The 24,566-nt window shown below is 42.2% G+C and overlaps 1 protein-coding gene across 7 annotated transcripts in view; it reads left to right on the forward strand.

Annotated features, from left to right (window-relative positions):
- GSDME (gasdermin E) overlaps nucleotides 1-20,516 on the forward strand; it is a 36,622-nt gene extending 16,106 nt beyond the window's left edge. For 6 of the 7 annotated variants that reach the window (XM_090046746.1, XM_090046745.1, XM_090046747.1 and 3 more), the window contains 7 exons: nucleotides 3,974-4,145; nucleotides 5,220-5,340; nucleotides 11,090-11,278; nucleotides 13,208-13,335; nucleotides 13,447-13,630; nucleotides 16,087-16,160; nucleotides 19,564-20,516. In XM_090046746.1, the coding sequence (XP_089902872.1) occupies nucleotides 3,974-4,145; nucleotides 5,220-5,340; nucleotides 11,090-11,278; nucleotides 13,208-13,335; nucleotides 13,447-13,630; nucleotides 16,087-16,160; nucleotides 19,564-19,794 (1,099 nt within the window). In that variant the 3' untranslated portion in view covers nucleotides 19,795-20,516. The other variant, XM_090046751.1, reaches the window with a different exon arrangement.
- The last annotated feature ends 4,050 nt before the right edge of the window (nucleotides 20,517-24,566 follow it).

The raw sequence follows: 24,566 nt of genomic DNA on the forward strand, positions 1-24,566 counted from the left end.
TCAAAGACATCTCTTGCAGAAGTACCAGCTCAATGGAGGCTGGTGAAATTGAATTTTGGACTTTTTGAGTCCAAAAACTACTGCAAAAAATTAATTGTATGGTATATGAAATGGAAAAAGCTTAATGTCTTTTAGAGAGACCATGCTACTTAATAACCCTAGTTTTGCATAGCTGCAGAAATTTTTAAGACCTTTAGGGTTTGTGACAAACTGGAAGTTCTCTGATTTTTGTTTACCTTGGAAATCATTACCTTCCAAATAAAAAATATGGCTGAAAAGAACATAAGAATCACAAGAACATCTGGGTGCAGTGTAGTGGTGACTGATACATTGCTTTGGTTGAGTTATTTTTTTCTTGTCTAAACAATCCATTTTAAGGCCTTCAGACAGTCCATTCTGAATGATTGAGCTTTCATAGAAACATTTAGAAGTTATAATTCAACAAAGAACAAAAATTGCCTGAAGATATTTTTTTTAATTTAATAAAGCTCCAAGCTGACTTCCAAAGTTGTGCAGTCTATAACACTTCTAAAATCTAGAAGGTAGAACACCTACAACTTATTTCAATTAAAAAAGTAGAGAACTTTACAAAATAAATAACATGTTATTTTAGTCATTTTGGGGAATTACAGTTTAACCATTATGGATATCCTATTTCCAGCAGACTGGAAAAGAAAAAATTAAATAACTCCAGTGAAGGATAGCAGTCTTTCAGTCTCCTAGCTGTCTTGCTTGAGTTGTCTTTTAATAGAAGTTTTGACACTTCTGTGAATCTCAGGTGGAGATTTGGAAAAAATTCTGATATAAATTTTAGTCCATAGAATACAGTTAACAAGTTCCACTGACAGGACTGTTGCTGACCCCAGAAGATGTGCTAGTAAATTTTATAATCTATTCTTAGAAAGATTCTGTCTCCTGAAATTCCTAGGGCCAACCCTGCAACCTGTATTTAGAAGTGACTTCAATGGGTTTTAAACAAAAGACTAAATGCTTTGCTTAATAGGGATGATATGCTAAATGAAATGCATATTAAAATGTTAATCAGTGTTAATATTGGTGGGGACAGAACTGGGAAGAGGGGCACTTAGCTGGTTTTTGAATATGACAGTTCTACTAATTGATTTTGAAAATGTTCCATCTTTGCAGACTCACTGGAGCCAACAAAGGGAATAAAATCAGGATAGTCTTAAATCATACAGGGCCTTCAAGCTAGAGAAATTCAAACATGGCTAAGGCGCAGGTTTTTAACAAAGGGTAATTAATCCCAGAAACTCAATTTCAAGGAAGTTCTTTAAGTCAGGGTTGGATAGTTCTTTGTAAATGTTGCACTGAAACTCAAACAGAAGTTCTGGATTTGGTACAGAATTACTGGGTGACAGTAAGCATTATAATCTGTATGCATTGTGGACAAGGTTAGGCTGGACCAGTGGGGGCCAACCTTTTTCACAGGCATGCCAAAAATTAGCTCTCCACCATCCCTGAGTGCCACTCTGATCCCATTCTTCTGCCCAGTCTGTTTCTCTGTCTTCTGCTCCCTACTCTGTCCAGTCTCCTATGCTTTCTGCTTCCTGCCCTATGTTCCCTGCCTGATCTCCTACTCCACTTTGTGCTTCCTGACATAGCTGCTGCTGTGTTGCCTGACCCATTCCTGACCTGCTGTGTGCCATCCATACATAGGCTGCTGGTGCCACTTGTGGCATTTGCGCTTTAGACTGGCCACCCTTGGACTAGATAATCATAATAGTCCCTTCTGTCCTTAACATCCTTATCCACATTGCCACCTGAAGTACTTGGTCAATTATAAACCCAATGTACTTTTTAGATCAGATACTGAGATTCATAATTAACCAGTTTCAAATGTAGATGTTTTGAAGCCAGTAAATGAGGATCTACTCCTAAGGTTGCCCAACCATCATGCTGTCTGCTCCTGGCTAATTATTTGCTTTTTTTTTTTTTTTTTTTTTTTTAAATCAGCTGAAATATTTCAGCTGTTTCTGATAACAAGGCAATGGAAAAATAAGTTATTTTTTCCATTTTAAATTCTGGCCAACTTTTCTCTGAGAAGAAAGGTTAGCACCTCCCTGCCTTGGAGCAGGAGGTTATACATTGATAGAAAAGAGGCAGGAGGAAGGTGCTTGTAGGAGGGAAAGTGTTGTCAGGGTTGTGCCTTTTTGCTTTGTTTTGAGACCCTCATTTTCAGTCCTCAAAGATAGCCCTATATATGTGTTCAATAGAATTTAATAGCTAAACATCTCTGAACTGTCCCTCCTCCCTAAGCATGCTGGAGTCTCTTACAGCAACTAGGGCTGACGCGAATGGACAGCTGTGCACTTTTTCTACAGAGCAAATCTGTATACAGGTTTCCCTTGCTTTATGATGTACGTGTTCCTGGAAAACGGTGCATGACTCAAATTTGCGTAAAGGGAATCCACTTTACAATGTAACAAATAGAGATATGTTCCAAGACCTCAACTGTACTGACCCTCAGACCCACTTCTACCACTTTTTCAAGACAATTTTTGTACTAACCAACAGCAGACAGTACACACAAGCACAGGACACTATCATAATGGGGATGGCAACTACAGAAACATGTCTCAGACAACGAGCAAGGAACACAGATCTGCATTGGAGACTATTTTGGTGCTTATCACTCCCACAATGCACCGCACAGAGCAGCTCTGACTGTGGGTTTCCACCATACCAATTACATAAGAGTGAATTTACTGTGCATATAATAAATTTTTGGTATAAAAAGGGTCATCTCATAAAAGAGAATTCGCACATACAGAACCTGCATAAAACAAGGGGAACCTATACTTCACTTGTGGGGTTGCCTGGGTACCCAGGCAGCCCAGAAGAGGAAACTGTCTGCTTCAAAGGCAGAGGGGACAAAAACCAGATGAAGGAAGGGTATAGGGTCTGTTGGGACAAGGAGACTCATGAGGCAGGACTGGAGGCAAGTAGAGAAACTGGGATTGGTTGGTCAAGGAGACTGGGAGAGAGAAGTCTGAGACTTGGGATTTGAGATGGGGCGGAAGTATGTACTTGAATGCCATGGGAGGCTAGCACTGATGCATGGTACAACAGGAACAGATGGGTGAGAAGAAAGGGGCTGGGAGCCAGAGGGAAGAATAGGGACCAGGGGGTGAAGAGACTGGGAACTGATTTGGCATCTTGCTAAGATTGAATGAGGGAAGAGACTCTGTCCAACTGGATAAGGAGACTGGAACTAGGAACCTGTATGAGAAAGAATGGGGACATGGTAAAGGGACACAAATCTGACCATTTGGTTATTTTCTAACGTGTGAGCATTTGACTTTTTTACTTTAATAATTTAACATGCATGTGTGTGTGTCATATGAAATAATTGAATAGGACTAGACTAGGACATACATGTCTTGCTATAGTGCGTCTCTCCTGAGAGTCTCAATTATTTTTATGCGCCCTCTCTAGCAGATCCCTGAATAAGGATGGCTCTGTGTGATGAAAGGACTTCACTGGTAACTATTTAGATTAGTCCCCAGTAGACTTAATGGGGCAGCTGGCATCACTTACTATAGCTCTGCTGTTGTAAGTTTACAGTAGCTGAGGGGTTTCCTCAAAATCTGCAGGACTAGCTCATTTATTTTCAGATTACACAGGAAACTTAGATTTGCTAGAAGTTCCTTGTCTTTTATTGAAGCAAACAATAACCAAACAGTTGCCCCAACTGACATTTCTCCTGAAAAGATGAACCAAGAATTCAGTGGGTATGTTGAGACTTAAACTGTATAATACAGATAATTACAGTCTTGCTGCTGCCAGATAACAAAAGAGTACATAATCATTTTGAGTAAGATATTCATACAGAAACCACTAATACTTTACAATAAAAGCTTCTTACAAAGATTGCTTTGTGCATACAATTAAGAAAAATGTGTTTTCCCAGCTCCAGTGTTTATACTATTAATGCCATATTTTTTAATTTCAGAACAATGAACCTAAACAATACTTTACTGCAACAAATACTGGAAAGAAAACATGAGGTACTGTGTGTCCTGACAGAGAAGATAGTAACAACTAAAAAGTGCTTGATATCTGAACATATTCAGACAGAAGAGAAAATTGGTGGCATAGCAGGATTCAGCACAAAAGTTGTGAAGGTAAAAGGAAATTATATAACCCATAGACCAGTTATCCAACTACCACAGATCACAGTTTCTTCAGCTGCATTCTTTATTTTAAAGTATTTGGCATTTTTGATAACATTTTAAGCTAGCAGTTACAGATGTTTCTCAGCAAATATTCCTCATGTTACTTAATTGTAATTGAGCAGAAAAGAAGCATGCCATGCTATTTTTTTTTCTGTTTCCTAACTGGTTGAAAGTACAAGCTCTTTTATGAACCTAGAATCTGGTTTCCATGAATACTATCATGTGGTTCAGTTTCTGTGAGCTTTCCTGCTAGTAAAAAAACCTTACACTTGTTAAAAGAAAGTGAATGTTAAAGGCCCATGAGAGTGGCTGAAACCAATTCATTTAAAAAGTCAAGTGACTGTTCACAGAAAATGTTTTAGAATCCATCAAGCTCCACTGAGTATAATGATCCCAGTGGCTTCACAGGGGGTTGTTAAAAAAAATCTCCTGATATACTAGTCTAACAAGCTGAGAAGAAATCAGCAACTTTATATGAAAATATAAAGTATATACAACAAATGTCTCCTGTTGTATATAGGGGAGTCTTCACTGACACAGAACTGGCAATGACAGTTCTACAGCTTCTGCCATTTTCACTATCCTGTTTGACTGAATTCTGTGCTGCCCATTGTTAAAATAGGGGCAAGATGAGCAGGAGATTTGGTAGGAGAGGACAAAGCAAAGGAACATTGAAGTGAAAACCAGCTTTTCACTGCAGTCATGTTTCTGTGGGACCTTACATCAGCAGTATAAGTCAAAGAGGCTTTAACTGAAGTATTTTAATTTGCTGGAGCTTATGTTAAACTGGGTTCTTGCGAATCAGGCAGACTACTATCATTTCTCACCCTCCACTCTGCTGTTAAGTCTGAGCTTCACTGCAATTGTTCTGTGACTTAAATCAAATATATGTACTCTATGTGAACATGGTGGGAAATTACATTTTTTTCCTCTAACCTAATTTTTTCCTCCCCCTGAGTTATATTTTGTGCACAAGTTGTTTTAAAGTTGAGTTGAATAAACAGTGGGAGAATATGTCTTCAGGTTTCAGTGAGCGAAAATGGAAACATGATGAAGGATTCTAATGTGGTCTTAGAGATTCCTGCCCCTACCGCTATTGCATATGGTGTCATTGAACTGTACATAAAGCATGATGGCCAGTTTGGTAAGTAGCATGCCCACCTTCTTTTGCATGTAGTCAGAAAGAGCTACCTCTTGCAAAATATCTTTTCATTGATCTCTATAATAGGTCCAGAATATGATGGTGAAACAGATTTGTCCATTTTAGTACGAATGTGATGGAGAAACAAAGCATGGATCTGGTAGTTCATCAATATTTCTGACTTTCAGAAAATTTCTCCTCTCTATTTGCTGGAAGAAATGACCATAACATGTTCTTGCTATGTTCTGTCAAATGCTTCATGCAAATATTCATTGGATTGGGCTGGTGTGGTTGTCTTTTTCTGGTAAACCTCTTCCCAGTGCATTCCACCTGTACATAATTTATCACAGATACAAATGAGGTTTCTGAGGGAGATCTTCAAGATGGAGGAACCAAGAAATGGTAGATAAAATGTATCTGAGATATATGGAGGGCATCTTTAAGATGCTATATATCTATAAAGTATCTCAGGTTGGGTCTGGATTAAGCTGTACATAATGCATCTAGATTGACTTCTGAACCATGGGGTAAATTGGTAGGGCCATAAGTAAGAAACAATATCCTGTTTTTTGTGAACAGAACATTTTTTATCTAGAATTTTTCAGATATAATGAATGTGCAGACACTAACTCTCTGCGAAATTTTGCCAGGTGTTTCGTTTCAAAGCTGTTTTGATGTGTTTCAAGCTTGAAACAGGGAAATCGAAATGAAACAAAAGGCATCGAAACAGTTTGAAATGAAACAAGGGCACTCAGAAAGTTTAGAAACATTTTAAGTTTTGAAGCCAGGCTTACTTGACTTCAGCACTGGTCCCAACTGGCAGCGGCAACCTCCTCTCATCTGGCACGCAGATCCGGGGGCCCGCACCCCTGGGCGGGCTGTGGGGAGGCTGCTACTGCTGCTTGGAGCTGACGGCAGCACCATTCTTTCCTGGCACTGGGTGCAGGCTGTGCCCAGTGCCGGTCCCAGTCAGCAGCCTGAGCCTCATGGGACACAGATCCAGGGGCTCACACCCCTGGGAGGAGTCCGGCACAGCCCCGCAGCCCTCCCAGGGGTGCGAGCCCCCAGATCTGTGCACCAGATGGGAGGAGGCTGCTGCTGCCAGCCAGTGTCAAGACTTTTGCTTTGAACAGTTTGAGGTGCAATTTCCCAGAAACCTGCGTACATATGTCCTCAGGAAGAGCTACCATCCCTGCAATTTTCATCTGAAACAGGCAAGAAATGGCAAAGTTTTAGGAATTTTCATAATTCCCCATTATAGCCTATGGGTGAAACAGTTTCAGTGAAGCAAAACAGGACAGTGCTTTGAAATGAAACGACGAAACAAAACACCATCCCTCTGAAATGACGAAATGGACATTGAAACGAAACAATGGTGTTTCGCACACCTCCAGCAGACACCCCTAAAGGACGTTCATTCATTCAGTAGACGCTTTTCAGAACAGGATTGCAATTTAAAGGTTACAACTGTTTGCTCCAACAGGTACTTAAACCAGCACTGTATAATGGTTGTATAATGGTTGTAGCTGGGAATCTCTACCTTAGAAAACTGCCAGTTGGTAATTAATACACATGTGTTTTCATTGATCTTGTATTCTCATGCTATCTCTTTCTCCACTTTGGCAGAACCCTATTTTCTTATTTAATTATCTAATCCATCAGGCTTCATAAATAACATATGTCTTTTGTCATCTTTGTTTGTTCAGACAAATAAACCACATGCTTTGCATCTTCTTCTTTTTTTTTTTATTACCGTTATCTCTCCTTTCCCTCAATGAGAAGAGAAATTCAAAGAAAAGCAGAAGGATCCATAGTGCATAATTATGGAATAACTTGCATGAAATGTTCCAGTTGGGTTCTTTCTCACCCCTTAGAGTTAGTTCTTGGCTTAGGTTTTAAGACATGAAGGTTTATAAAGCTTATAAAAATGGACTCTCTAATATGAGTAGGGCCTCTTGGCCATAAACATGCCTATTCTTTTCTAAGTCCTACTACGCCCTTTATCACAGTGATTTTTTTTTTTTTTTTATGTGTCTCTGATTTTGACAGGTTAATTGTCCGCTGTATATAAGAGCACTTCCTTTTTAAGACTTTAATTTTTTTGCCCTTTTAGTTTCTTTATGAATCACCTCATTATGATAAAAGATAAATAGCAGCACCTGGCTAACTAGCTTTGTACCATTCATTATTCAAAAAATATATACTTTTGACATAACTCCTCTTAAAACCCTCCTTTGTAAATTAGACACTCCTAACTTTTTCAGTCCCTTTTCCCATGGGAGTCTCTCTGCCTCTAATCATCTTCATTTCCCATCTCGGGTTCTCTTCTGCTTCTACCAGTACTTTTCAGATAAGATAAGAACTGAAAGCAGCATGCTATGTGAGGGTGCAGCATTGATTATATATCACTATAATGCATATATCACTATAGCACTATGATATTGAGGGTTGGGTGTATATTCTATATATATAAAGGGCTTAGCCTGTCTGTCCGTAATGCTTTTGGCTAACTGCTTATGCACTGCTCAGAGGGCGGTGGCAATTGTCTGCGTGGGCCCAAGTTTGAGCTGCTGCTGGGGTAGTTTGTGGCGGTGGTAAACATGCCCTGGCTGCCTGAGAAGTGGGGCTTTCCCATGCTTCCCTGCCAGAGGGCAAAGTGGGAGGTCATGGTGGTAGTGCCCCCCTGCTGCCTGTCCCTGACACCCCCCCAGAGCAGCTGGCAGGGAGGGAGAGGAGTGCATGGGGGGAGGGAAAAGTGGGCAGTCACCGTGGTGGCTGTTGTTGGGGCCAGGTGGCAGGGAGGGAGGGGAGCAGGAAGGGGGCCCCAACAACAGCTGGCAGGGAGGAGGAAGCGGTGGGTGGGAGGGAGGCCTGTAGACATGGGGGGGAAATAAAGGGGGGAGAGTCATTGTGGCGGGTGCTGTCAGGGCTGGGAGACAGGGTAGCGGGGAGGGGAGGGAAGGGGGGTCACCCCCCTGCTGCCCGGCCCTGGCACCAGCCGGTAGAGAGGGCAAGGCAGCGGGGAGGGGATGGGAGGTGGGAGGAAGCCCTGCTGTGAGGCAGGCAGGCGGGGGTAGGGAGCCACAGCACAGGAGGTTGAAGGAGAAGATGGTGGATAGAGTCTTTACATTGCTGGCCCCAAAGGGTGAGTGGGGGTTGGGGGAGGTGCCATCTAAACACTCCCTAAATTCTGTCATTCTTGATGGGCAGTTAGCTAGTATGTATATAATAGCACTATGATATTGAGTGTTTGGTTCTTTTCTTTATTTTTCCTATAAAGGGTTACATAGACCTAACTAGCTATATAAATAATTAATGGTAACAGTAATGTAGACTTTCATAGCCTTGTACTTTCTTTTGAATCTAGTCCTATTATGGGGTTTAACAAAAGTGGATGTCTCACTTATTTTCACATGATGCTGTGTATGTGTTCCTCTCATTAGCCTCCTTCGCCCATAAAGGGTGGTTAGTTTGTTAGCAGTATGCTCTGCCTTCAGAGTTTGTGAATAGCTCTTGTTAGCGGTAATGGAAGTAACACAAGTACACTGTTGTAAGAGCACAGGCACCTCAGTCTCGTGTGTTGGTTGCCACCTTAGCTGGGTCTCATTACACTAGGAAGTAATTTAGTTTGTGGTATTCTTTTTCTAGCCCTTTGTAACTGGCTTTATACTCTGTAAGGGGCTGTGCAGGTGTTACCAGTGGAAAAAATGTTTTTCCCTTTCTCTCTTTCTATAGCAGAAATGTCTTCACCATTTCTCTCTTTGTAAAGGTGGACTGCTGTTGATGCTTTCCCATCTCATCTGAATGCCCTTAATTCAGTAAGACAGTCTGTTATAAGTGAGGGGAAGCTATATTTAGATTGTGAACGCAGTGCTTTTGAGCACTGTCCTTGATTGGGGGGCAGCTTACCTCTTTCACTGGCATGCACTACTTTAAAACTCAGTTTCTTCCTTTACTCTGTTTTTCTCATGCCGTTCTGTGGCAAGTGAAATGGACAGTGTTTGATTCAAAATCTTTGGTCTGTCCCAGTAAATACAGAGAGGTAGTTTAGCTGTGGCAGTCTAAAGTCAGATAGAAGGCAGAGTAGATCTGCACCTTATAGACTAAGTCAGAGATATATGATATGTGAGCTTTCATGAGTCTGAGCTCACTAAATCAGATGAAGTGAGCTTGAGCTCCCAAAAGCTCATGCTATAAATCTCTGATTTAGTTAATCCATGAGGTGCAAATCTAGCCTGCCTTCTGCCAGTAAATATGGTTGTCTGGAATTGTATGTACTTTACCCTCTTGGGCATGGTTTGGTGCTCAGAGCACAGGACTGGAAGTTGCTTATCTGGTTCAGGTGTGGAATATTGTCTGTAAAGGACTTTGAAACTAGAAGTTGTTGGATAACAGTATCCTTTCATGTGATGAGCCAGATTGTATCTTGTGACCTGTGGGAAGAAAGACTTATCCGCTACATACGAATCTCTCCTCAGTCTTCTTTGGGTACTATTTTTTCTTCCTCTAGACCAGGGGTTCCCAAAGTTTTTATGCTGTGGCAAACCGCAGCCCAGCAGTCACAGCTGACCATGGCCAGAATTTCTGGCTGGAAGAAATTTCCGCAGCTGGAATTTCTGCTTGTGCTGCTGTGGGCCCCACAGAAGGAGCTGTGGCCTCTCTGCCTGGCTCTGGGAGGCTGTGGTTTGCTGGTCCATGGCCACTTCTGGTCCAGCAGCCCACCTCTTGCAGCCTGGTACTGGGCCATGGCATGGGGATTGAGAAACTCTGCTCTAGAGCAGTGGTCTCCAAACTTTTTTGATTGCACACCACTATCAGTAAAAAATTTTTGAGCATGCACCCCCAATATATGTATATTTATATAAATAGAAGTTCTAATATTTTCTTCCTGCACCCCAATGGATTGTCTTGCGCACCCCACTTTGGAGACCACTGCTCCTAGAGGACCCCAAAATGAGTGAGATAAAAGGATGCATATCATTCCTCCATGAACTCATAACAACTAGCTAGGAAAAATATGGCAGCCTACACAGAGGATGGGGGACTACTTCGAAGGGTGGGACAGGAAGCATCCCTCCTAAGTCTGTAATGCAGCATGGGAGCTATACAACCACTGACCTGGGTTGGCCTAGTCTTTGACAGGGCCCAGGGAGGAACCAGTAGCCTCTGCTCCTTTCTGAGAGCTAAAGGGCCAGTGATGAAAGACCAGTGAAAAGATCTGTGAGGGATCCTCTTAGAGTCTGTAGGGTTTTTCTGACTTGTACTCTCACATGTAGGAGAATCCAACTCTGTGGGGCTGGCCACATGCCATTCACCAGGGCCATGGGTTGTTTCCACACCGGTCATCTGGTACATGGAGCTAGATGAATTTGACACATCTGATATACGGAATGCTAGTTTTCAGCATCCATGAAGAGCTTTGCTTTTCCATCAGGCCTCTTCCTTTCTGGACATATACTGAATCTATCTAATCAATCCAGAAAAATTTGTTTCAAACTACTATATCTACTTGGTAACTGCCACTTCCATTTATGCCTCAGGATGTATATCTTTGCACTGTGCTTTTGAGTGACTTACAATGTGTATTTCATTCATGTAGACAGTGCCTGTTAATCTTTTTCTTTCTATCTATAAAAGATGAGATGCATATGTGTGTATGTCCAGGAAAACTAGTGTACATTAGAAATGATGCTTGATATTTGCTTTGGTAGCCTCATGTGGTTTGTTTATTCTTATGTGTTTCAAATTACAGAATTCTGCCTGCTAAATGGACAACAAGGAGGTTTTGAAAGAGAAGACACAGCAGGCTGTTCTTACCCCCATTCAGTGCTATTCAGAGACACCTCCTTTTTATATCAGCCAGATGCTGTTGATAGCATGAGACATTCTGGGGATGAAAATACTATTCCAAGTGATGCTTCCTTAAGTGTACTGAAACAAGGTATTACCAGAAATACTTTATTTGATTGCACTTACACTACATTTCTCCCTTATATTACTAGTTAAGCAATTTAATAGAAGGAGATATTCTTGCAAAATTGTACATAGAAATTGCTGGCACATTTGAATAGCCACTATCAGGAATTCCTTGGTGAATGCTTAGAAACAATCAGAAGACATTTAGCACTGAAATGAACATATGTGGAGAGCTGGCTATACCCTCAAAGCATATGGAATGCCTTTTTGTAAACAAAATCTTATATATTTTTTCTTTTGCATCAATTTTGTTATATTCTAGCTATGTTGCATAAGATTCATAGTGATTTATGTCTTTACTTGTTTAGTAATGATGTGAGAAATGTATATTGGGTATAAACATTCTCAATATAGCTTATATTTCTGAAAACACAACCCTCTTTTTCTTCTCTGTGAATCTCATTGTGTTCTGAGAAACTTAGAAGAAATTGGAGGTTAAATTCCATTGTGATTTAAATGATAGTGTAAATTACATGCTGGTAAGTAGTGTAAGTGGCTAGGCATAACTTACTGAGGTGGTGAAAGGGATAGGATTGTAGCAAGGAGTGCAACCAAAAGTGAGGAGGAAGATAGGGTAATATAAAGCAGGCCTCCAATCTTTATATTGCATCTCCTGTTGATTCTTACTGCAGATCTGTCCTTATGTCCATTTCTACGATGTGGTGGTGCTTTTTATGTGGCCCTGCATTCACAGCTTAGTCAATAGACTAACTGTGACCAAAATAGCCATTTTGTTGACTGGAGTAAAACATACATTTCTCCAGTTTAGACTTGAGTGAGGGAAATAAATGCATCTCTTTGTATGGCCAAATAACACTTTTGTGTATGAAGGATGGTTATAGGTCACTGTTATTTTTTTAGCTTAAAACCCCACTGTGCCTGTTGTTCTTACAGATTTGTCATTCTACTTTATTTGATTGACTTACTCTCTTCACAAAATAGTTTTAAAAACTGTTATATTGAAATGGTTTACAGTTAGTTACCCCTACAGCATTGTGACAGTATTTGATTTTGTAATTATATGGTTGTATTGTATGTAGAGGCACTGCTGTAATTTCAATAGCTTTATTATTTTTATGTGAAACATATATTTTAAGGGGCTGTATTTCTTGTGTGAAGGGAATTTATTCTAAAAATAACATGAGGCGTCTCCAACCACTAAAGTTCTGCTGATGGGTGAAGTAAGTGTTGGCTTATTGATAATTAGTAGTCATAAAACATCCTGGCTTCATGCTTCAGTTACACTGTGAAGGATGGAGTCCAGTGAGGTCTCTGTGGAGTTTGTAATCTATGCATTGTAATAAATTAAATATTTTAAATAAGAATAAATGGATCCTCTTGCATTTTATGAAAAGATGACTTTTTTGGTCAAAGAAGAAAAGGGTATACATGAATATTTAATATAAGTTCTTTTAAGTCTGTCAAAATACAAGGACAATAAGAACTTAGCATCACCATCTGAATTCTTAATTCTGAATATGAATTAATACCACTAGGCTTGGTAAGTCATAGAGTTAGACCTTAATATGAACCAGTTAAGAAATAAAATCCATTGTCTGAGATGTAAGATTAGGTAATAGAAATATATATTGTGCTTAAAAAGAAACATTCTTTGCAGACTTATGAACAGATTTCATATAAAAAAAAATTAAATATTAATACTGAATGTTAATTCCTGATAGTGTTTATTTGCACTGACAATTAACTGGGATTGATCATTATAAAGCACATTTGGAGTCAAATATGTCCCAGTATTTCATTAGGAATTATGCAGACAGAAATTACAGTATTACGCTGTGGTGATTAAGCAGGTAATCAAGTCTCTCAATTTATCTGCTTTTACTGGCATTTGAAGGAGTCACGAGTTTAACAATATACTTTTTTTATTGGAAAGGCATATCGGAGTTAAAAACCCAATTCCAGCCTTTTGTGGAGCTATCAGATGGCAAGCAAGGGGCTTTATATAAAACCCTCTATGAAATCTTGTATCATGATGAACTGGTGACTGTACTGGAGGATATGGTAAGATAACAAGACTTTTTAAAAATTATTTTTAATAGAGCTGATACTGTCCATTATTCAAACCTTGTTTTTTTTATAAATTAGTTTTTTAATTTGTTCCTCTGCTTCCAGGTAAATAATATTTGTATGGGTGACAAACCAAGGTTGATGGAACTGAAGGAGCTAAAACCTGAGCAGCAGCAAGATGTAGCAGACTTTCTGCAGCTGGTAGGGTACAGTTTACAGAATGGGCTGTTGTTAGAGGAAGAGCAAAGACTCTTCTCAGCTGCTCACCTCTTGATCAGTGCTGTAGCAGGTATGTCACAAATGGAGCAATTAGTAACTTTTCCATTTAGAAGTTTCCCTGGTGGAGAGTTTATATGTTTTCCTTTTACGTAATTATAACAGTTTTGACAAGTCATGCAATTCTCTTTCACTCTGATAGAGCTGTGATTGAATGTAGGAGTTCATAATTTTGGCTAAATATTAAATTAAAACCTCAATCTCTGCATATTTTTACAAGTAAAATCTGTCATTCCCATGGAAATCACTTCACCCAAAGGTCCATTGAACCCAAACTTTTTCATTCCGTTTTATTAACTAATTATTGTTCTCATTGTGCCTTGGACTTTCCATGTCTCATCCTGGCTAAAGATTGCACAGTAGGTGCTAAATCTATGGCTTATGTTGTTGAATACAAACTATATTTAGCAAAAAGTAAATTTAACACATAGACATGGCAATTAGAGGGATGGTTGTGCAACCACAGAAAAAGGAAATAAAACCCAAATGTCAAACAAATGCTATCCTCACAATGTACTTGGCACCACAACATTAATTAAAAACCACCTGCAAATACAAGTCAGTCTTTTTTTCCCCTTCACCTCTCGTGTATAAAAAAAAAAATGCTTCATTACATTAAGGGAAGTATTGAAAGGAAGCACAGTGTTACAGTAGGTAAATGGGTAAAATATTTTGTACTGTAGAATTAGGGATGCACCAAAAAAGATTTTGGGGGCCGATACTGATAGCCGATTTTTAAGGAGGCATATCGGCCAATACTGATCCAATTTCCAATACCAGCCTGGCAACTTGAAGAGCTGCAGGCAGCTGGTAAGTCTGTTGTGGTGTAAGGGGAGATCAAGGCTCCTTGCAGTGAGGGAGGGAGTGGGGCTGGGGCTGCCCAGGTGGGACGGGGTGTGTGTTGGAGCCACAGCTCATCACAGGGGGGGCAAAGGGTGTGGTCAGCTCCTGCCATTGCGCACACCCCAGGAGAGTGTGGGGGCATGTTTCCAGATCTGTGTGGGTTGTGGGCGGGGTGGGCTCAAGCTGTGGGTTGAGGCTGGGGCTGTGCCAGGCTCTTCCTGGCGCATGGGGGGAGGGGGTGGAGCCAGGCTGCACTTGGGGTGGGTGGTGGTGGTGCTGGGAGGGGGCTATGGGGGGCTGCAGCCACCCCAAAATTCACCTTAGTTCCTGCCATAGCCCCTCCTCCTAGTGCTGCTATGGCCACCCCAGCCCAGCACCAGGCCATGTACCAGGAAGAGACCAGTACAGCCCATGCAGATCCAGGGGCACATGACCCACCCCCGTGCCCTCCTGGGGTGCATGCAGCAGCAGGAGCTGACCACCCACATCTCCCAGATGAACCATGGCTCTGTCCCGTGCCCCACCCCAGCTGGGCAGCACCTGCCCCAACCCCACTCCCTCCCTCACTGCAGGGGCCTTGATCTGCACCCCCACACCCCTTCCTTCCCCACTCCCCTTCTGCCACACCAGACTTACCAACTGCATGCAGCTTTCCACGCTGCCCAGCTGTGCTCCTCCCAACCTACATACTGCACTGTGGATGCACGTGCGCACGGGCATTTATCGGCCACATCAGGCCAATTTCCGATACACTCAGTTTTCTTAAATCAGTGCTGATCTGATACCAGATTGATGTATCGGTGCACCCCTACTGTAGAACAGAATGTCAATTTTCTTGCATTTAAAGCTGATCAACCAGTGTATGAAAGGTAAGGGAGACATTCTGACAGCAGACCCAGTTGCAGAGATGCAAAATAAAGCAAACATAACAGAGTCACTAGTGTAACGGCACTTGTCAAGTGCTACAAGCAGTGATGCACAGTTAAACAAGTGTGTTATATTGATCAGTTTGCTTTGGCCATAACATTTAGTTTTAACATCCACATGTAACTAGAGCTGTAGCAGTAACCAAAAAAAGGCCACTTTGTAGCTGTTAGTTCTCTGGGGATTGTGGTGGTATTGCATAGAACAGACCCTGTCCTCAGACACGCACCCTGAGTTAATGCGCAAGCCAGGCACTGGAGAGATGCCTAGTCATTGGCTGTGACAAGGTGGAATGAATGTTACTTGCTCCCTTCCAGGTGTTTCTCCCAAGAGCTGAGGTAGTCTGTGTGAGATTTTGCACCCATTTTTTTTTCCATGTACTGGTTCTGCCCCCAGAGCCAGCTTGCACCTGCAAAGAAGGGCCTGGCATCTGGGTGCACATCCCCTTGACACCGCTCAGTACAGGACAGTGATAATTGTGGAGGACTGCAGTGCTCTCCAAAGTTGCAATCATGCAGCACTGCACTTGGAAAGCCCTCCAAGAGGCAGTGGGCCTTTCCCTGCCCAGTGTAAGAATTGCATAAGGGCATTTGCAGGCTTAGGTCACTTGTATGCATATACACCATCTCCTTTTCTACAGCCAACCTGCTGCAGAGCTCATTGGAGACTGTGACTTTTTCTCCTTTTAAAACTCCTTCACAGAGCTGCCTGATGAAACCCTTGCCCTCCTGGGTGCTTGCTGTGATCTGCAGGTGGTCCCTGCCTTGTGTTGTTTGGTAAGTAATCAAAAATTAAATGTACTATTCAAAGTCCAGCACTGCAGATTATCATGATTCTGTAAGCTCTGGCTAACCGTAGCTCTTGCCCGCAAGAGACGTCAGAATCTCTTCTAGCTCTAGTAGAGAGTAGCTTACTCAGAATGTAAAAAAGTCTGTAAAATGACAAATAGATGTTAAATTAATCTGAAGATGGGGTTATTGCTTTCAACACATGTATGTCATTAAACATGAGCAAGAGAGAATGGGAACTGTGGTTTGAGTGGCAAAAGCTGTGTTTTTATTTTATTAAAAGTCTAATTGGATTACTAGGAGAACCTTCAGTGGGTACCTCTGTCCTGACAGATAGGAATTTCCCTGTGGTAGCAGCATTACATGAGCAGACAAGGTTATTTGGGTGAATCTGGTATCTTTTATTAGACCAACTTGAATAGTTGGTAATTTTTTTCTTAGCAAGCTTTTGGGTTTAAAAACCCTTTGTCAGGCTGAGGAAGCATCCGCAATTGGTGTGTGCTCTTCCTGGATGGAATGACTAGTAAATACAGGAATGAATAGTAAAGACCAAACAACAGCTGCACACCAGAAATCTATTAAGGACAAGAATACCTAATTACCTGTGGGGGCAGATTTCTCACAAGGAAACCACTCTCTCTTCAGTCTCTCAGTTCTAATCCTCAAAGGGAATTGACAAAACACTTTTCACAGATGAGCCTATGAACTCTACTTCATCAACCTCCAGGATACAAAAAATCATGGACTAATGTAGAAAACCACTCTCTCCAATGTCTCAATCCTGATCCTCAAAAGAAACTTACAAAACACTTCCCAGAGATGAGCCTATGAAGTCCACTTCATCAAACTCCTGGATACTAAAAATCATGGACTAAATGTAGACATTGGATTTATGACGCATTATAACCTGCCTGACATCTGACTTCCCAGGTACCTCTCCACTATTCATCCCCCTTTTCTCCCTTCCCCCCCCCCCCCCAGCCTGTCTCTCACCCATTTACTCCTCAGTGTACATCTTCACTGACTGCATATCTTGTATGCATACCAGCTGGCTTCTTTACTTTTCATTCCGTCCAGGAAGAGCACACATCAACTGCTGAAACTTCCTTAGCCTAATGAAGGGTTTTTGAACCCTAAAGCTTGCTTAAAAATTGTTTTCCAATTATTTAAGTTGGTCTAATAAAAGATATCAGATTCATGCAAAGAACTTTGTCCGTGCATGGACTAAATATAGACATTGGATTTATGACACATTATATAACCTGCCTAACATATGACTCCCCAGGTACAGCTCCACTGTTTACCTGCTATATTCATCCCCCTTCTCTCCCACCCCCTGGTCTCTCGTCCACTAACTCCTCAGTTTACATCTTCGCTGACTGCCCTACTTGCATGCGTACCAGCCCCTGGCTTCTTTACAATTCATTCTGTCCAGGAAGAGCGCACACCAACTGCAGATGCTTCCTCAGCCTGACAAAGGGCTTTTAAATCTGAAAGCTTGCTAAGAATTTTTTTTCCAACTATTCAAGTTGGTCTAATAAAAGATATCGGATTCACCCAAAGAATTGTCTGCCTATGTCCTTAGACCAACACAGCTACAACCTACACCCCTGGTACATTGGCAGTGGTGATTCTGTATACTAAAATGTTGTAAGCAATGGTTTTTGAGGGGAAAATATCATTTGTTCTAAAATCTGCTGAATTCAGTGACAAAACATTAGTTGGAAGAAACAGACACTGATGAAGTAGCCATCTGTATGTGGAGAACAAGGATCCAGTTAAAATACTATGTGGAGAGAGAAGCTGAGCTGTTCATTTGGAAGCAGAATGATAGCTAAGACTGTAAACAGGTACAGGGAATGGATTAGGAGTATGCAGATTTAGAGCAGATGCCTAGTATGTGAGGTAGGCTATAACACTATAGGCAGTGCACTAGTGTCTCACTACTTACCTATGCATATAGGGAACCCTGCAACAAATACTTTTAGAAAACCTGCCAAATGAAGTAATTGCAAGTGCTGACTCAGGGGCTCATATTTATAGGGCCTAGAAAAGACTATATGGGATTTCATCCTTTCTTTAAGACCAGTGACAGCAGGTTACAAGGGGCTGAAAGATGCATTGGAAGATAGGGAGCCCCACAATCAAAACCTGAGCAAGAGTCCTCACCCATCTTTGAAAGGATTGTAGTTGAAACATGGCTTTCTTTTAAAACCAAGCACCTACTTTGATGTTCACATGAATTTTGTCACGAAATGTGTGCCTCAGTTATTGATGACCAGGTCAGTATGTCTTGGGCTTATAGTGGTTAGATTTCTCATCTACCCAAAACTCCCATCCAAGTCTCAGCATTATAGGGCACTGAGGTCATTTGAAAGCCAGGTCCAGTTTCCTCAAATTATACCCCAAAATGGAAGCATCCCTACGGCAGGGTACTGCGGTTACCTGCCACTTTAAGGGCCTGGAGCCGGCAGCTGGCAGGTGCCTGATTAGGGCAGCCATTTCGAATCTGGGGCTGCCCCACTGGAGGCCAGGCAACAACATCGCCTGGCTGGAGGGCTGCTGTTATCATCTGGAGGTAAGTGGGGAGCTGTAGGGGTAGGGAAGGAGGCTCCTGGTCCTGGGTATAACCTAAAACTGCACCTGCCGGGAGTGGGTGGCCTGGTGAGGCTCCCAGTGGCACAGGAGCCCCCAGGAAATGCCAGGCCAGTTACAACTGGGTGGGTGATGCCTTGTTGGAGGGTCTGGAGGGTGGACTCCTGGAGAGAGAGAAAAGGCCATAGACTCAGGCCTGTCTGGACCTCCCTGACTGGTCAATGCTGGGGCCAGGACTGGAAGGGTTGAAGGGCTGAGGGCCCACCGCAAGGAATGCCCAAGAGCTGAGGCCCTGGGGTCCTGACTGGCCTGGAGGTGGGCCAGGGCTAGTAGCCAAAGGTCCCAGGGGGCCGGAAGGGGAGGCGGTTCAGAGAGCTATGCTGCCCAGGATGAAGGCGGTTGAGACCGCCTGAGGGGAGGAATCCACGTGGGGTTCAATTAGGAGGATTCTGGGGCCCAATGTGGGCAGCCTCCTGCTTAATTACATCATTAACTAATTACCAACAAGGCATGGCCAGCGGGTAGCCCAGAACAGGTGGGCAGGCCCCCCTGTTACAATCCCAAATTAGCAGACCCTTCTGAAAGTGCAGCAGTGTATTAAGTCTCAGTTAAGGCGGAATGTATCAGACTTGTTGAACTTAACATTAATGTAACTTTAGCTATGAGATGGTGAGAGAATTTTTTTTTCTCAGAATTGGAGCTCTTTTCCAGTTTTTGCAACAGAGAGCACAATAGCAGAAATTACACTTCCCAGAAAGCAGCTTTCATATCTCTGTCTTTCTCTTTATCAATGCAGCCTAACATCGTTTCAGCTGATGGCACTTTGCCACTGAGTGATCCTACTATGGCCACTTTCAGTGACATGGGAAGATTTCACATAGTGCAAAGGCTGTTCGCCTCATCAAACATTAACCTCAAAATGACACAGTCTACAGTAAAAGCTGTAACTATGAAAGAACCTAGATTTTTTCCATTCATTCTTTATATTGCATTGTATGGGTTTTATGCTTTAGGTGGGAACTTGTAAGGGTATCTCTGTGTACTGCAGTATGTTCAATTGTTATTCTAGCCTGTTCTTTCCTCTTACGGTACATCTGTGCTGCATTCATATCTGTCTGTAGTCTAGTAGACATAGCCAAGATAGCTTCAAACTGGGTAGCTCAGATATCAACAGGAGTCATGGCACAGCAACACAGACCCCAGCATGGCCTTGTTAAACCTACCCATTTACCTGGACATATACATAGATAGCCTGTGCTCACATCCATGCTGCTGCAGGTACGCAGCTACTAGCTAGCTTCTTTAAAGCTACCTGTGGTGCATCTACTTTCTACTACAATCATAGCAGTGACACTAGTATGCACAGACTTTAAGGACTAAAGAGGCTAGAATAATAGCTGAACAGACTGCATGAATAAATAGCACATTTGAAGTGCAATTGAGTCCTGCTAATTTGTACTAATGTGACTGGGAGACGACTGCAAATTACTAAATTTGGTAACTGAGTTGGTGGATAAGCGTGGAAAATCCAAGGGCATTGCATCCCAACATTGCGTTGTTTAGATTTAGTGCCTATTCCTATAAAACATTTTTGAGCACTGCTCAGCTCAGCCTTGGGGGAACTCAGTAATGTGCATGGTCAGACTTTTATTTGACCCATTGTAACTCAGATTTATTTATGCTCAGACTCCAAATGTAGCAAATACCACGTCTTTTGTATAGGTTTTCCTAAAACTAATAAAATCTTTGTGACTACACCAGTGTATAATATCTGTTCTTCTATCTGCTGATTACTTTTTGTTGCAAGCTAGAAAGCTTTGGCCACATACTGCATTTAATGCCTACTACACTACCCCTTCAAAAACACAATGCATGCTTTTGCTGTTTGAATACAAGGGTTACACTGCTTAAGTCTAGAAAACCCAGTTGTTTTACCCCCAAGACATCTCCTGGTGGATTGTAGTTAATGAAAACAAAGTGTTTGATTGCACACATTACTTTATCTCTCATCTTTGTTCCTAATAGCTTTCTCTGAATATCTAAATGGGGAGAAAGTACAGTGGAAATAATTGTCAGTACTGGTTTGGAAAGATTTCTTTGCAGATGCTATGTTTTCATACCACATAGCTGACTGCAAAATAAACAGAGACACCACTGAGAAAGTGTACATAGTCAGAAAGTATGGCTTACTAATTAGGACAGTTGTTTCAGACTCTGGAGATTTGGGTTCAGGCTTCTGCTCCCTTCCTGGGTGGTCTTGAGCAAGTCCATTAAGGCCACATTGTCAAAGCGTACTTCTTCGGTGGCTGAAGATGTACAAAGCCTTCTATGTGGGATTTCACATAGAAACTGTAATTTCAGTGAGAGTTAGGCATTAAGTGACACTCACAAAAAGCACCTAATTATGCAACCTACCTACATATTTAGGGGTTTCTGGTACCTAAAAATATGGCCATTAGTCTTTGTTTTTTGCTTCAGTTTCTCATCTGTATAATGATGATGATAACGATTGTGAAGGTGCTCAGTGTCTGTGGTAATCAAGGTCATCTAAATGTCTGTCTGATTGGTAGATGCAAGCTTTTATCAGATGCTGTCATTGCTCGTGTTTGTCAGGGAACAAGGAATTGAACCAGAAGTCCTTTAGTCTGCTATTACCAATCCCTGTTTTAAAAAAGCATTTCTATTCCAACAGTGCATTTATCAGATTTTTCTTCTTAAACATTTTATGTGAAAATAGTGGAATGAATAATAGTTTCACTTTATCCCCACTGTTTATGCATTATAAAAATAGTGATTATTCTGGGAATAGCACATGAGGAACTAGAGGACACATGAAAGTCTGCTTGGCACTACTTCCCATTTGATTGAGATCTGATCTTATAAACAGTTTGTGATAAGCCTGTGTACACTGTTTTGCCCAGTTATTTTTATGACAAGGTATTTAATGAGGGCAGCATTCTCCCTTCTTTCCCAGTTACTTCCCCCTATTGCTTTTGTTTCCACTTTTAAAAATGAGGGCCTTTTTCTCTAAAGGTAATGCTTGTTCTTACAGCAGTTCCATGTTCAGAATTATTTGGTGTTTGCCATTTGGTAGACATACTGCAAGTTCTCAGGTACCTGTAAATAGGAACTGTTAAGGCCATTCCTAAACAGCATGTTTCTCCTTGTGTGTCTAAGTCTGCCAAACTGGCACCAGGAATATTTTGGCTAGATTTATCTGGGAAATGTTATCGTTTACCCAGTGTGTTGCTGTTTATCATTTAATAACCACTCTGGATTGCTAGGCATCATTGACCTGGAAATGATTTAAATATTATAAAAGTTAAATGGGGGAACAGAATAGCAACCAGGTGCTGAGAATTGTTTAGAATCATGAAGCCAAATATTCATTACAAGGGAGATGAAGTTGCTGAGGAGCACATCTACACCCTTCTAGGATCTGGAAGTCAAGAGTTGGGAATAAAAACGGGCTAAAAACCAGGAATTGCAGAGCTAGAAGTTGTGGGAGGATGTGATTTGGGAGGCATTATTGTGAGCAAATCACAGTGCCATATTCTTCCCCTCCCTATGGTATTTGGTAGGGAGTGTACTGGGGAAATTGTAAGGAAATCTGAATGTCTAAAACCCTTTGATCAATGTGGCTGCGTGGATCCTGTGATCTTTCTGAGGTGGTTGTTTGAATTCTGGTAACCAGCTGCCAGCACTCCCAGGATCAATAGTGTTACACACAGCACAGTGGGAGTACATGTGTAGGTGCTGTGACCTGAAGTGCTAGCAGGACAGGAGCTCTCCACTCTCATCGTGGTGAAAACACAGGCAAAAAAAACAGCCACAGGGCTGCTTCCTCTGCACAAGCTCTTAATTGCTAAGGGAGGAGCTCTTTACCCCCATCTATGGCTGTAGAAAAATCTAAATTTGCAAAAACCTTCCATCCAGAATTTCTCTGTCCAGACTGGGAATTGTCAATCAGGCTTACTGGTTCTGTCAGAACTGGAACCTACTGGTGTTGTCTGAGAAACTGTTTAAGTCCTAAGACAGGAGGGAAGACAGTGTGATAGCCTAAGTTTGGATACTGAAGTTGTGGTCACAAATGGGCCAGCAAGCCAGAGTAGTGGTACATAAAGACAGCAAAAGCGCAAGGATCCAAAATCAGTGCAGGCACTGGAGACTAAGTGTGAGCTGGGAACCAGGGCTGCAAGCACAAGGCAGGCCAGGATCAAGCAGCCAAAGTTTGAAGAGACAGATCACACTAGGATTAGGAGCCAAAGAGTCAAGAGCTCCACAGATCCTTCCAGGGTCAGGAACTCAGGGTCAGATGCTGAGACAGGCCAAGGCCAGGAGCCAGAGTCAAGAATAGCTCTGGGGTCAGAAGCTGAAAGTTGTCGTCAGGAGCAAGTCAAAGGTCAGAAGCCAGATACAGCTACCAAGAGCAGGTATGAGAATCACAGCAAAACTGTAGAATCAGGGCAGGTTAAGATCACCAGGAGACTTGTACAGAGAGTTTTTAACTCTCTGCCTTCCTGCTTTGAAGGCTGTGTTTGGGGCAGGGCCACCGGCCTGCTAGCAGCAGGAGTCAGTGATAGGCTGCCAAAGGGATGGCTCATTTACCAAATGACTCATCACATCCGCCAGGGACAATTTGGCAGCTGCCACTGGTGGATACAAACTCAGAGTTCATTGGCTGGACAGTATAGCTGACCTGAGGCAAGCTCCAACCCCTTAGTGAGAAAAGAGAAGGTTTTTTTCCAGGTAACTGGAGTTCTTTAAGATGGGCTCTTTAAGGGCGTTGCATGTTTCCTACTTCTCTGCCTCCTGTCAGCCTCTGAGTACAAGGAGAAGGATGGGGCGTGGAATCTACATAAAGGTCACAACTCAAAGCACTCCATTAACTGGCAAGTCACTTCTTTCTTCTTGGAGTACTTGTCTACATACATTCCCACTCGAGGGTAACTGTGAACAACTCCATGTAGCATTGCACCTCAAAGTTATAGTTACTGAAGGACAGTCATGTCAAATGAAAGGCTCCAGTGAAATGTTCTTTTGGGCCCTCTTGGGGCATCAGTGATAGCACTGTGTTGGTAGCAGAGTGCATGGAGCTCCAGATGGCTGTCTTGGACTGAATTTGTCTGGGCACCAGTGAAATGTTCTTTAAATGTTCTCTAACAGATTAGTGGATCCACATTGCCAATTTCATAGCACACCTTGATGCAGCCCAAGATTCAGTTAGATTGTCCGCAGGCAGAAATCACTATTCCTTTTAATTTTTGGTTAAGGTAACAAAACAGCCATCAATATTTCTGGAAAGACATTGTCCTGCACAATTAAAGGAACCAGACTCACTTCTTATTGGATGTTGCAGCAGCTTCTCCTCTAGTATGTAGTTGTCCCAAATCTGACACTCAGCACCACTGACTTGCTTGTCAGACTTCCACCATCCCATCTCCAGTTGCATCATTTTGTTTTAGATGACAGATTGATCTGATGATCCAGCTGGACATGTAGTCTCTGCTACTTTGACTGCCTTTGTCAGCCCTGTTACAGGGCTCCAGCTTCAGTCATTGCTCCAAGCTTATTAGCACCATTTTACCACACTCTTCCTTTGAGTCTGAGGTTGACTGCTGACTTACCTGGCTATGTGCACTATTTTCTGCAGGCTGACCAGCTAATCACGCACTGGCAGAGGTGGGAACAAAAGACGCCTCCCCCTTCCCCACCATTCAGATGGATGGGTGGGTGAGGGCCGTGAAGCGCCATGGTGTGCTGCACAGGGCTGGCCGGCCGGCATGTCCCTCTCCCCAG

This window comes from Crocodylus siamensis, chromosome 5, assembly GCF_052110815.1.
Source record: "Crocodylus siamensis isolate JL-2025a chromosome 5, ASM5211081v1, whole genome shotgun sequence".
Classification (NCBI taxonomy): domain Eukaryota; kingdom Metazoa; phylum Chordata; order Crocodylia; family Crocodylidae; genus Crocodylus; species Crocodylus siamensis.